Source organism: Gadus morhua, chromosome 8 (genome assembly GCF_902167405.1).
Source record: "Gadus morhua chromosome 8, gadMor3.0, whole genome shotgun sequence".
Lineage (NCBI taxonomy): Eukaryota > Metazoa > Chordata > Actinopteri > Gadiformes > Gadidae > Gadus > Gadus morhua.
Genome location: NC_044055.1, coordinates 1,096,474 through 1,110,112, shown reverse-complemented (window position 1 = coordinate 1,110,112; position 13,639 = coordinate 1,096,474). Strand labels below are relative to the sequence as shown.

At 46.4% G+C, this 13,639-nt stretch overlaps 1 protein-coding gene across 3 annotated transcripts in view; it reads left to right on the top strand.

The window, feature by feature from the left end:
• The first annotated feature begins 42 nt into the window (after positions 1 to 42).
• The window catches only part of rnf31 (ring finger protein 31), a 29,536-nt gene continuing 15,939 nt past the window's right edge, over positions 43 to 13,639 (top strand). For 2 of the 3 annotated variants that reach the window (XR_003977790.1, XM_030364843.1), the window contains exons 1-11: positions 43 to 315; positions 876 to 963; positions 1,687 to 1,893; positions 2,226 to 2,372; positions 3,115 to 3,270; positions 5,374 to 5,430; positions 6,295 to 6,547; positions 7,137 to 7,305; positions 8,090 to 8,223; positions 8,757 to 8,929; positions 11,331 to 11,564. Coding sequence is in view for 2 of the 3 variants with exons in the window: in XM_030364843.1 (XP_030220703.1) it covers positions 934 to 963; positions 1,687 to 1,893; positions 2,226 to 2,372; positions 3,115 to 3,270; positions 5,374 to 5,430; positions 6,295 to 6,547; positions 7,137 to 7,305; positions 8,090 to 8,223; positions 8,757 to 8,929; positions 11,331 to 11,564 (1,560 nt within the window). In the remaining variant the exon portion in view is untranslated. Of the gene's footprint in view, positions 316 to 875; positions 1,073 to 1,686; positions 1,894 to 2,225; positions 2,373 to 3,114; positions 3,271 to 5,373; positions 5,431 to 6,294; positions 6,548 to 7,136; positions 7,306 to 8,089; positions 8,224 to 8,756; positions 8,930 to 11,330; positions 11,565 to 13,639 lie in introns of all 3 variants that reach the window. The other variant, XM_030364844.1, reaches the window with a different exon arrangement.

Here is a 13,639-nt window from a genome sequence, read left to right as displayed (position 1 = left end):
CGCTTTACGACACCCCACCGCTTTACTGCTGTTCAGCATCGAAATACGACATGTTTCGATGAAAACACTGGCTTGGTTGGGTTTGGTTTCATTTTCACACCCCTTCTTAAACAATCCTTATTTGACTGTATACTTTCACGGTAAACGTGTTGGCAGTGCCACTATGACCGTACAAGTAGGCTGTGTTACACTGTCAAGTAAAATCACATACTGTGAACTGCAATGAAACCGAACAGCCATCGATATTTGCCACCAGTGAAAAGGAATTTACGACTCGTGATTTCGCTGCGTTTTCGTCACCTCCGATCATAAAAGGTAACGCAAACATAATATAAGCAGTTACATTCATATTGTTATCTCAATACCTAGTTTAATCCCCAAACCCTACAAATGTGACGTTTCCAAAGTCAAGCATTGATCAGCTTTGTGATGATGACACCATTTGCTGTGTGGAAGTCAAGTTAAAGTGGCCTCAAATATCTTAAATACCTAGTCGTGTATCCTGGTAATGCTTGATACTGTTTCGAATGACCATGCTTTGGAGCAGGTCCAGAAATCCTGTCAAGCGTTGTGCAGAATTACAATGCTTTTATGAACTACATGAGAACTATGTCCATTGACCTGTATTTTCTTACAGTATAAAAAATATTCTTCCCCTTTTTCGTCTTATTGTCATGATGGGGATAATTATGATAAACTAGCTATTTTCACTACTCTCCCAGTTGTCTTAACAAATAGCCTCATTAATCTTGCCCTAGTTCATATTTATTTTTCACTTATACAAGTGGTGTAAGAACCATATGCTATTAAAATGTTTCATTGTGTGTGGTGATGACCTTTAACCCTTTGCCTGACTCCATGTTAACTGTTTACAGTTCCAACTAATCCTTCAACCCAAGATTGATGCCAGCCGCCACTTATCTGCTGTGACCGATGGAGGACAGCCCAGTGGTGAAACAGAAGGTCTTATTCCCTTCCCCTAGCCATACCACCGTTTGTAATAGGGCTGGTGCACCAGAATGCATCATGGGATCTGTTGTGGACAATACTCTGCCTTATTGGGAGAACTCATGTGAGTTCTCGTACTGTAAAATCCTAAATAAATATACTGTAACCTATGCTAACGTCTTCCATGAGAATTACTGTGGCGGTTTCAAACACAACATTGTCACTCCGTAGTGACAAATCAATTCAGGTATAATTACAACAACAACAAAAACATTATTACCAACACAATGCTTCAAAAGGAGGGGGTCAGTTCTATTTGACGTCATGATGCACAAGCCCTATACATCTTAAATTAGGTCACCTTTATGAGGGAAGAGGGGGTGATTAACTGAATACATGAATGAGCTGTCCCTCCGTCTCAGGTGGGATGTTGAAGGTGCCAAATTATACCACCAGGTGTGAGTGTGATTAGCCATTACAAGCCGTTCTGAAAATCGACCACTTGTGATGTCAAACCCTAACCCTGACATCACAAGTGGGCGTGTCCACCTAGAGGTGTGCTGGATAGATCAGTCTACCAGCCTGCCCAGTGGACTGTAGCACACGTTGCTCATCTATCCGTCACACATCTAGGTGGACACGCCTCCTTGTGATGCCCACTTCGGCTAATCACACCCTCACCAGGTGGTTTAGCGCGGCACCTTTGAGTAACATGTGGTTCATCTCCGGCCGCCGTAGGGGCAGCCGATGGCCACGCTGTCGGAGCAGCTCCACGAGGTGCGCATGCAGGCCGAGCTGTGTCTGTACTCCGGGGGCTCGCCGGTGGAGGTCCGTGCAGGCGTCTACGCCATGGCCCACCTGGCCCTGCCCCCCTGCTCCAAGTACTGCCTCGTCTCCGCCGAGACCATGGTCATGGAGAACAGCTTCGGCAGCAACAGGAAGGAGGTGGGAGAGATGGAGACGTGTGTCACTTTCTATTTGTCATGTTAAAGGGTTGTATCGCAAAGGGATATCGTTGATGATAATGTTGAAAACTGATCGAAATGACCTTTTATATTGAGTTATACTCGTTGTTTTGGGACTTGATACAGTATGGGGATAATAGTTATCTCACATTGACACCCTCTTTCTGTCTACAGTCTGTTATATTAATTGGACATGTAATACTGCTCCATTTGTTTCCACGCTACCATTTGTTTTTCCTGCTTTGTTTCTTCCCACTCATCTGTTTATTTCCTTTATCCCCCCCCCCCCCCCCCCCCCCGTACCCCTGCCAGACCCTGGCGTCCCTCCAGAGGCTGTCCACAGCACTGAATATCCTGGAGAAGTACGGCTGTAATCTGACCAATCCCAACCGGCCAAAGTACTGGAGGACGGTGAAGCACAACAACCCGGTGTTCCGGGCGACCGTCGACGCTATCCAGGTAACAGCTTGGCGCAGCGGGAGTCACACGGCCCGCCGACTGGTGCTCATTTCCTCACTCCTGAATGTGTTGTGATTCCCTGCAGGGAGGTATTTTTACATCTGAACAAATTTCACACAGAGGAATGTTACACAATCAGTGGTTGTTCCTCCTTCTCTGCACGTATCTGCAGAGGAACAATGTTTCAGTGTTCCTCTGCAGTCTCTTCCAGCCATCAGCGAAACACTTTGCTGGTTAAAGTCTTGAGCCATTGCAGCCATCACTATTGGTCCATATGAGATTCCTCATACTTTATCCGATAACCAAATTATAAAAAATAAAGATTTTCCGCAAATGTGATGGCTAAACTGAAAAGGTTGTATTGCAGAAGGGATGACTACAGTAAACAGATTACTTTTCAATCTACAATAAGCACCTGATTAATGTCCCCGTGGGATTGTGTCCTCAAGCCAATATGGTACTAGAAAGTTTTAGATAACCTTCTAAATGTCAACCCTACCCCAAAGCTTTTCCATTCCATCAGGAATTTATCTCTGGTCATGTGACTTTATGTGCACGCAGATTGCCATAAGTGTCATTACAGAGCACTCATAGTTTGAGTTATCCATGCCATGGCTAAATTTCAAATTTGCAGCATATGATTTAACCCGGGCCTTTGGGGAGCTCGGGTCCTTATCTCCTTGACTTTGTTTTAATTACAACCACGCGTCTCTGACCTCCTCCTATTGGTTCCCGCTCACAGGGTGGCCGAGCGGTGCTCTGTCTCTATGGTTACTCCCACCAGCAGATGGACGGCCTCAGCTTCCCCGAGGACGTGGTGGAGCCCGACGTGGGGCAGGTTGCCAGGGTAACCCTGGAGGTGATGAGCCTGAGGATGGAGCTGGACCTGCTCATCAAGGTCGGTGTGCCTCTGCACAGTGACGCAGCATGTGTGTCAATCCATCCGTCCCCCACGTCATATTTAACCAATATTCTACTTCATTTAAGAATGCTAGATTCTGATTGGCTGGGAGGGGTGCATTAATCCGGCATATTGTCCACTGACTTGTCGGTTCTGCTTGCTGCTGACTGAGCACAGTAGATCAATACGCCACTTGTATTGTTTTCTATCACATACATTTCAAACATGAGGTCCATTGTAAAAATAAACCTTATTTAAAAAAGTTACTAAAATGTGTCGGAAATCTATCAGAGGGTCACTCGATACATAGTTTTGCAAGCGAGATACATTGTAACAACTAAATTATTAAACTAGTGATCAGATGCAGCCTTGTGTGGTTGCTATAGAAACAAGCTACCTACAGCTGAGCTAACGTTATTCACCGTAGTTCTAAAGGGAACTACTTTTCGAGGGAGATGAACTTAAACAGAGTATACATTTAATAAGCATGCAATACGAATAAGAAAAAGGCTAATTATTAAAGTATTTGAATTGTTTTATTATGTTGGCCGGCGAGAAGTAGAATAAACGGAATATTCACCTCAAGGCAGGGCAATAAACAGTTTGAAATGCCCGGCTCGTGCAAGGTAAGCCGTCCACGAGCCGGGCATATCAAACTGTTTATTGCCCTGCCTTGAGGTGATTATTCCTTACTTAATCGGCGAAGGCAAAGTGCATGGTGGGGAATAGCTGTTTTAGTATTTAGTATAAATACCGCCGTTGCAAGCCGTTGCAAGGCGTCGCCAGAGATTGAACATGTCAAATTTGTGGTCGATAGTGTTTAAATGTGGTCGATAGGGTTTAAATGTGGTCGATAGGGTTTACATGTTTAAATGTGGTCGATAGTGTTTATATATGGTCGATACGGTTTACATGTGGTCGATAGGGTTTAAATGTGGTCCATAGTGTTTAAATGTGGTCCATAGTGTTTAAATGTGGGCGATAGTGTTTAAATGTGGTCGATAGGGTTAACGTGTGGTCCATAGTGTTTAAATGTGGGTGATAGTGTTTAAATGTGGGCGATAGTGTTTACATGTGGTCGATAGGGTTTACATGTGGTCCATAGTGTTTAAATGTGGTCGATAGTGTTTACATGTGGTCGATATTGTTTAAATGTGATCGATAGTGTTAAATGTTCTTTTCCCTCACTCTCCACCTCATCCCTAACTCTCCACCTCAAGCTGGTGTGTAGTGAGCGTTCTGGCACCGATTGGCTGCCGTGCATCACCCAAGTGGGTGCTACATATTGGTGGTGGTTAGTGAGGTCCCCCTTCACTTTAGGCGTCTTTGAGTGTTATTAATTATTATTATTCTTCATGTTTAACCTCTGTTTTCCTTTTATTCCTAGTCTGTTTTACATAGTTTTGAATGATGACTATATGCTCTGTAAGGTGACCTTGGGTGTCTTGAAAGGCGCCTCTAAATTAAATGTATTATTATTATTATTATTATATACTACACGTGAACACTCCGAAAATCAACAAGATAACACTTTTTGCCGGGAATTATTAGCTTTTATAAGCAGTTTATTTGTTTTTTTATTAGCGTGACGAGACGACCGTCACGCGATGAAAACAATATCCCGAGTTTGAGATCTCAATCATGGGATATTGCCCAATATCAAGAGACAGCGAACTAATCAAATTGCGCCATCTTAGAAGGTTCACGTGTAGCATGTGCTAATTGGAAAAAATAAATAATCTGCACTCTGATTACCTGGACCAATACCAGTAATTAGTTACTTGTAATTCATTTGTAATTTAAATGATTCATCGTTTATTAGAACGTGACCTTATAGATGTGTTAATAATCAAGTAAACAGTACTACAGCCACGTTTGCTTTGATCACTGGTTGATCATGTTGTATTGCTCCTTTAGTCTGGGGTCTTAGTCTGCTGTAGCTGATGTATATTAGTCAAATGTACCATCATTTATTCATATGATTATTTAATAAGGCCACTGTGTTTTAATATTCCATAACAAACATGATTGTTTTGCCTCTATTTAATGGCTGTCCTCACATGCGTTCTGCCTCTGCTTCTGGGTTTTATGTTGCTTTAGGAGGTTCATCCACACCCCGAGTTCTATGAGAGGATTATTCCTACACTGAGACACAAGGTAGGAATGTACCCACCTGTTCCTACTGAGTTCGCCTGCAGATATTGTTTTAGATTGATTGTGTGAAGGAATGAAAGCGTTCTGTTTATTAATTACTTTTTAGAATTTACATTACATGGATCATTAACTACTTTAAAATATAATTTAAATTTGACAGGGTATAATAAATGGTATTTATTATCATATATTTCTTAATCTCTTGTTTTCTGCGTTTTCTTCATAAGTCATATGATATTTTTATTAATGATGCAAACAATCTAATATTGTGACTGATTTGTTATTTTCAAATTCTTATCAATTGGATGTTTCAAAGGTTTATCCTTTGTCCATACATTTGGTTGAGTTGGGGTTGATTATTTAGTTAGCGGGTATATTGTTGAGTTTGGGGGTGCATTATTGACTAACGGGTTGTTGATCTAGTAGGTAAAGCATTGTGTCAAGGCAATCATTTTTACTTCAGGGATACTGAGGGAGCTAGGACATATGTTGTGGATTTAGGGGGTACATTATGTAGTTAGGGGGTACATAGTCGAGTTAGGGCGTACATCGTTGAGTTAGGGGGTGCATTATTGAGTTGGGGGGGTACATCATTGAGTTAGGGGGTACATTATGTAGTTAGGGGGGACATTATAGAGTTAGGGGGTACATTATGTAGTTAGGGGGGACATTATTGAGTTAGGGGGTACATTATGTAGTTAGGGGGTACATTATTGAGTTAGGGGGTACATTATGTAGTTAAGGGGTACATTATGTAGTTAGGGGGTACATTATGTAGTTAGGGGGTACATTGTTGAGTTAGGGGGTACATTATGCAGTTAGGGGGTACATCTTCCTCAAGTGGTGCTCCTCTCTTCCCCCGTTCAGGACGTCGGCCTCAACACGGACGCGGTGGTCATCTCCTCGCCCTCGTCCTCGTCCTCGTCCTCCTCCTCTTCCTCCCTGGGTCCCCGGGACGGGGCGGCCAAGTCCCTGGGGTTCCCCCTCTACCAGCAGGACCCCCAGGCCCGGCACAGCCCCCGCGCCTTCCAGCCCCTCACGCCCGGACGCAACGCCACCGCCAACGCCTCCACCTCCACCCACCAGGGGCCCGCCTCCCTGTCCTCCACCCGGCCCCCAGGTGGGGCCCCCGACACAACACACACGGACGGGCGCAAGATGGGCTGCTTCTTTTTGATAATGAACTGCAGCACAAATAGTATCTCTCTCTCTCCCCCTCTCTCTCTCCCCCTCTCTCTCTCTCTCTGTCTCTCTCTCTGTCTCTCTCTCTCTCTCTCTCTCTCTCTCTCTCTCTCTCTCTCTCTCTCTCTCTCTCTCTGTCTCTCTCTCTCTCCCCCTCTCTCTCTCTCTCTCTCTCTCTCTCTCTCTCTCTCTCTCTCTCTCTCTCTCTCTCTCTCTCTCTCTCTCTCTGTCTGTCTCTGTCTCTCTCTCTGTCTCTCTCTCTGTCTCTCTCTCTCTCTCTCTCTCTCTCTGTCTGTCTCTCTCTCTCTCTCTCTCTGTCTGTCTCTGTCTCTGTCTCTGTCTCTCTCTCTCTCTCTCTCTCTGTCTCTCTGTTTCTGTCTCTGTCTCTGTCTCTGTCTCTCTCTCTCTCTCTCTCTCTCTCTCTCTCTCTCTCTCTCTCTCTCTCTCTCTGTGTGTGTGAACGTCAATTATTATCTGTTTTTGGTTCCTTCCAAACTTAACATAATGCCTTCCTAAAAACATTCCAGAGAACTGCACCATCTGTGGGATATTCTCGGTGGCGTTCCACTGCCCTGCGTGCGCCCAGTGGCTGTGCACCGAGTGCGACCGGCTGTACCACTCCTACCCAGAGAGAGCCAACCACCAGCGCAGCCCGGTCACCTCGTCCTCATCGGCTAAAAGCAGAAAGAGCAACAGGTAGGCCACAGAAACAGGTAGGCCACGGACACAGGTAGGCCACGGAAACAGGTAGGCCACGGAAACAGGTAGGCCACGGAAACAGGTAGGCCACGGAAACAGGTAGGCCACGGAAACAGGTAGGCCACGGAAACAGGTAGGCCACAGAAACAGGTAGGCCACAGAAACAGGTAGGCCACAGAAACAGGTAGGCCTCAGAAACAGGTAGGCCACGGAAACAGGTAGGCCACGGAAACAGGTAGGCCACGGAAACAGGTAGGCCACGGAAACAGGTAGGCCACGGAAACAGGTAGGCCACGGAAACAGGTAGGCCACAGAAACAGGTAGGCCACAGAAACAGGTAGGCCTCGGAAACAGGTAGGCCTCGGAAACAGGTAGGCCTTGGACACAGGTAGGCCACAGAAACAGGTAGGCTGTGGAAACAGCACGAGGCCATGGATCTTTCTGCCGTTGTTACTGATCACACTTTCCTATTTTAGTTGTCGACTCGGATTTAGACGATTTTTGGGATTTGAAATTAATTGGAAATGTCGATTCATGACTAATTGTGAAAAAAAAGACGAGGAGCAGATGATGTTGAATTGTATCCTAATCTTAAAATCCTATGTATTGAAATGGCACACAATCACAGTTTTTCAGGTACCAAATAAAATTGGGTTTGTCATCTTTAGATGGCACGTAAGCATTGTCTGAGTACAGCTCAGACAAATTAATGAGGTTCCTTAAAATTGTTTGTGCACAATTGACACTGCACACACCTCGTGCATCTCCCTGATCCAATCAGCTCCTCCACCTGGCACTGCCACCACTGCACCAAAGTCAACTCCATCCGCGATGTGTTGTGTGAGACATGCGAGCGCCCCCGGCTGGCCTCGTCGAGTACTGCAGCCGAGGAGGCTCAGCCCAGCACCACCACAGGTCTGAACCCCGTCCCCCCTTAGTGCCTGCATTAACGTTAACGACCAACGTCCACCTCGTTAAGGCAGAAGGAGGACCGCTGGGGGTCATTGTTTGTGTGTACTCGTGCGTTCGTCAGTCCCTCCTGGTTTTTATGCGCATGTGTGTTTTAGGGTTGCGCAATTCATGCAATTTTGAACGTGATTTCGATATTTTGGTCAAACGATCTCCAAACTTGAAGATCGAGTTGGAGCGATTTTTTGTTTTATTTCTTTAAACAGCTGGATACATATTTCTACATAATTTTAAATGTGAACAATTTATATTTGAGCACTTTGTGTTCTTTTTAAGGGGAAATTTCTAAGTTACAAAGTGTTTTTTTGGAGAGAAATGCTGAATAAATGATCAAATCATGTTTTTAAACTCAAAAATATTCATTTGAATAATCGTGATTTCTATGTTTACCAAAATAATCGTGACTATGATGTAGTCCGTAACCAAGCCGCCCTAACGAGTGTGTGTGTCGTTATGTGCCCCCCCCCCCCCCCCCCCAGAGTGGCAGTGTAAGAGCTGCACCGTGGTGAACGCGGCCAGCAGCATCCTGTGTGAGGTCTGCGAGCGGCCGCGCCTCGCCACCAGGCCCCCCGTCACCCCAACGCACCCCGCAGTCACCCCGCCGAGACCCCCCGCCCCCGTCCTGGGCATGCCAGGGGACCCCGACAACCAGGTCAGTACCCCGACAACCGGGTCAGTACCCCGACAACCGGGTCATTACCCCGATAACCAGGTCAGTACCCCACGACAACCGGGTCTGTACCCGAAAACCGGGTCAGTACCCCGACAACCGGGTCAGTACCCCGATAACCAGGTCAGTACCACGACAACCGGGTCAGTACCCCGACAACCGGGTCAGTACCCCGACAACCGGGTCAGTACCCCGACAACCGGGTCAGTACCCCGATAACCAGGTCAGTACCCCACGACAACCGGGTCAGTACCCCGACAACCGGGTCAGTACCCTGACAACCGGGTCAGTACCACGACAACCGGGTCAGTACCCCACGACAACCGGGTCAGTACCCCACGACAACCGGGTCAGTACCCCGACAACCGGGTCAGTACCCCGACAACCGGGTCAGTACCCCCCGGTTTCTGAAAAAAAAAAAGCCAATAATAATATTTAAATTATTATTATACGTATAATAATAATTAAAATATTATTATTGGCTTTTAAATGCAGAAAAATAGAACGCTTCAAAATCGACCAAATCACAAATTGTATAAGAACAATAAAAAAAATGATCAAAAATAAATTCAAGTTATGACACAAATGACTGAAACTGTCGTTCCATTAGACTGTCCCACTGTACTTCGTCCTGGGAAGCTTTCGGTACTGTGTTTTCTTTGGGTCGCAGTTTGATTTCAAAATCAATTGATGACGATGCGATTCAAAAATGGGTTCTTGATTCGGTAAAAGATCATCGTTTGCAAATGATGGCATGCAAGCAGAGTGAAGTGTGTACAATAATATGTTGGTTTCTAGTCACGTAGAAGTTATATCAATTTGACTGCAAAAAAAGTAAACACACAAAAGCAGCCTAAGGCCGACGGGAAACTGTTTTAAGTATTATCCTTTTAGATACATCTTGTTGTGAATCGATTCAGACTCACAGAAGATAAGAATAGCCAGTCTCTCATGCGCGTCTATATCTTCCCCTACATGACCTTGAGTATGACTGGAGATAGCTGTTTATAAAAGTGTTGCCCGTTTTTCACCCTCGACTTGTTCTGTTGTTGCTCCGGTTTGGTTTTATGTCAGTCTTCATATTTCTCATGGACTTCCTGTCTGTCTGTATTTCCTGATACATTTTCCTCAATGCCTTCATTTAAGGTAGACACGCGTTTGATATCAATTCGATTTGTGCGCTGACCGTTCCAACGGGGCTCATTGTAACGGCAAGCTTCTGTCTTACTGAACGTGTGAAAAGTGAACTCCCTGTTTCCGCTTCGATTTGAACACGACACACTGAGAGCCGCAGTAAGGAGGGGGGGGGGTGCTATTCCCATGGTAACGGCTCATTGCAACTCTGTGACACTTATTTTTTCTAAGCTAGTCCTTGACCGTTGGCATCATTGCATCACTATAAAAACCACCAAACAAACCAGCACAATGGCTCCGTCTCCGAACCCCTAAACCCGGGTTTATAAACCAAAACACTCAGGGTATCTTAGGGCGCACTCACACTAGGCCATCTGTACCGTGGCCGGGTACGTTTGCCCCCTAAAGTCTAGATCGTTTGGCTAGTGTGAGCGCGCCATCCGTTCTCAAGTACAGTTAAACTCCGTGGCCTCGGTACGGAGAGGTGAGCTCAGGCCACGCTACAGAGGCTAATGAGCCGACACGCGCACACGCACGGATACGCAACCTGAGCTGGGTGACGTATAGTCCATGCAACCGTACTCAGGCCCAGTTGAGATTAACTATTGTTAGCACAGCCCAGCGGCACAGTCGGTCTCTCCTCTCCCCTCCCGTCTCCGCCCGTCCCTCCCAGTGGCTGTGCCAGTTCTCAGTGTTTCCTCTCCTCTCCCAGTGGCTGTGCCCGTTCTCAGTGTTTCCTCTCCTCTCCCAGTGGCTGTGCCCGTTCTCAGTGTTTCCTCTCCTCTCCCAGTTCTCAGTGTTTCCTCTCCTCTCCCAGTGGCTGTGCCAGTTCTCAGTGTTTCCTCTCCTCTCCCAGTGGCTGTGCCAGTTCTCAGTGTTTCCTCTCCTCTCCCAGTGGCTGTGCCCGTTCTCAGTGTTTCCTCTCCTCTCCCAGTTCTCAGTGTTTCCTCTCCTCTCCCAGTGGCTGTGCCCGTTCTCAGTGTTTCCTCTCCTCTCCCAGTGGCTGTGCCCGTTCTCAGTGTTTCCTCTCCTCTCCCAGTGGCTGTGCCCGTTCTCAGTGTTTCCTCTCCTCTCCCAGTTCTCAGTGTTTCCTCTCCTCTCCCAGTGGCTGTGCCAGTTCTCAGTGTTTCCTCTCCTCTCCCAGTGGCTGTGCCAGTTCTCAGTGTTTCCTCTCCTCTCCCAGTTCTCAGTGTTTCCTCTCCTCTCCCAGTGGGTGTCCCAGTTCTCAGTGTTTCCTCTCCTCTCCCAGTGGGTGTGCCAGTTCTGCACCTACCTCAACTACTCGCCCTCCACCGTGTGCGAGATGTGCGACCTGGCCCGCCCCGAGCCGGCGCCCATGCCCGTGAAGCTCCGCCCCCCGTCGCCCGTGCGGCGCGTCCCGGCGCTGCCCGTCAAACCCAAGAACCCGCCCCCAGAGGAGCCGGAGGCGCGGCGGCAGCGTCTGCTCCAGGAGGAGGGACTCCGGCTGATCCAGCTCATCAGGGTGAGCTCCCACAATGCATCACTGCAAAGTTCAGCGTTCAACGTTTTTTTTTATTGGTCACATGTTTGTAAAAAATATCATTTTACAAACAGTGAAATTAAAAAAAGTCATTTGTGCAAATTACTAAAACCTGGGGTAAATAATCAATAATAGTAATTTATAAACAGACCTCCCTTAATGAGGTGGTGCTATTAAAAACTGTCATAAATAAATGGTGTATAAATATGAATATAAAAGTACCTAGAAAATTGTGCAAGATTGCAAAAGTGCCAGTTCTAGTCCACCGTGGTTGAGCGGTGTAGCTGCCTGCGGGGAGAAGCTCCTGCTCCTTCTCTCAGTGCGAGCTATAAGGCAGTGTGGGCGTCTTCCCGACTGCAGCAGGGCGAGGAGGCCTGTGTTCGGGTGAGAGGCGTCTTGGTATCTGGTCGCAGGAGTTTTCGGTTGTTTCCGAAATGAACCGGCCCGGACTCCTTCGCAGAGAAGAATTGTGCGTGTCATTTGTTTGCCTCTGCTTGTTTGGCAGAGGAGTGGTGCGGTGGTTCATAGTGAACCGCAGTGTGCTCTTTAACTGCTCTTTGTGTAGAAGATGGTTTAACTGTGTTAAGTGTTCCTGTATAAACAGGATACGGCGCTAGACTTGAGCACTGGAAACAGGACCAAGCTTCGGTTGGGATGCCGTTATGAGCTGCCCTGTGAACCTATAAAAGTATTTCTTCTTGGACTTTTTCCAGTAGTATATTTATGTGCGATTATTTACTTGTGTGGATTAGGGTTAATGAAGCTCAGGTGGATCGACGGGGATTAAAACACACCTCTGTTATTCTCTCGCTGATACAATACACATATATATGCGTATAGAGTGCAAAGGCACTCCTTATTTGGTCATTTTTACATTGCGTGGACGGACACTAAACAAACAAAGAACTGCCGCTTCACCCAGCCCAGTGGGGAGGCGTGTAGCACCGATCAGGGCACAACCCCCCTGTGGCTCCTCGCTCACCTGTCCTGTTCTAACTCACCTGAGGGCCTAACTCACCTGTACCTGTACCTGTACCTGTGGTTCTTAACTAACTTGTACCTGTACCTGTGGTTTTCTAATCAGTGTTAGGGTAGTTACTCAAAAAAAGTAATTAGTTACTTATTACTAGTTACTTCTGTAGATTGTAATGAGATTACTTTACTAGTTTCTGCATTTGAAAAGTAACTTCACTACTTATTACTTTACCTTCCCGTTTCTTAATTTACTGTAGATACATGGACAAACATCTCATAGCCCTATCATCACATAGTTTATTGTATAAATCTATACAAAATAGCATATAAAACCACATGAGAGAACAATATCCCTGCCTGCACAAAGAAATGCCTCACTGTAAAATCCACAAACAACAGGATAAAGCAGGCTATGGTGAGGTCCATCAGTAGCAACACACAAGTTTCAAAACGAAGGGTTTGGGGACCATGAGAACAAAAATTAAGTGGTCAATGAAAAATATAAAAAGGTCACTTTATCCCACACAAGCAAAACAGAAATGCACTTAAGCGGCGGTGACACATGCTGTTACTGTATGTGGTCCAACGGCTGAATGAACCTGATCTATTTAGCAAGCTATGACATCGTAAGTGTGTCTTCCTCTCACCCTCTTGCAGGCAAGAGCAGCCTTCTCGAGTTTTAAAGTAATGCCGTCTATCCACTGCACCGTCATTCCAAAGTAACTTTTGTTGTTGGCGGACCAAATGTCCGCGGTGGTGGACACATGATCCAGGGCGGTATAACACTTGCTCAGGTAATGGGAAATGTTTTCCTGTCGGATGCTGGCTTGCGAGTCCGGGTAGTTTATCTAGCATTTTTCTATATCTGGGCGATTCAATAGTCGACAGGGGAAGCATGTCTTCTACAATGAACCCTGTAACCAGCAGGTCTTTCTGTGTCAGCTGCTTCTGCGCTCCAACACTTGAACACTCCTTCGCACAAGCAGCTACATCACTCAAATCGATCGCTATGGCAACGTGCCGAGGCCAGCAGGCGCTGCAGACACACAGGCAGCACGCATGCATGCACCACAACAGATCAG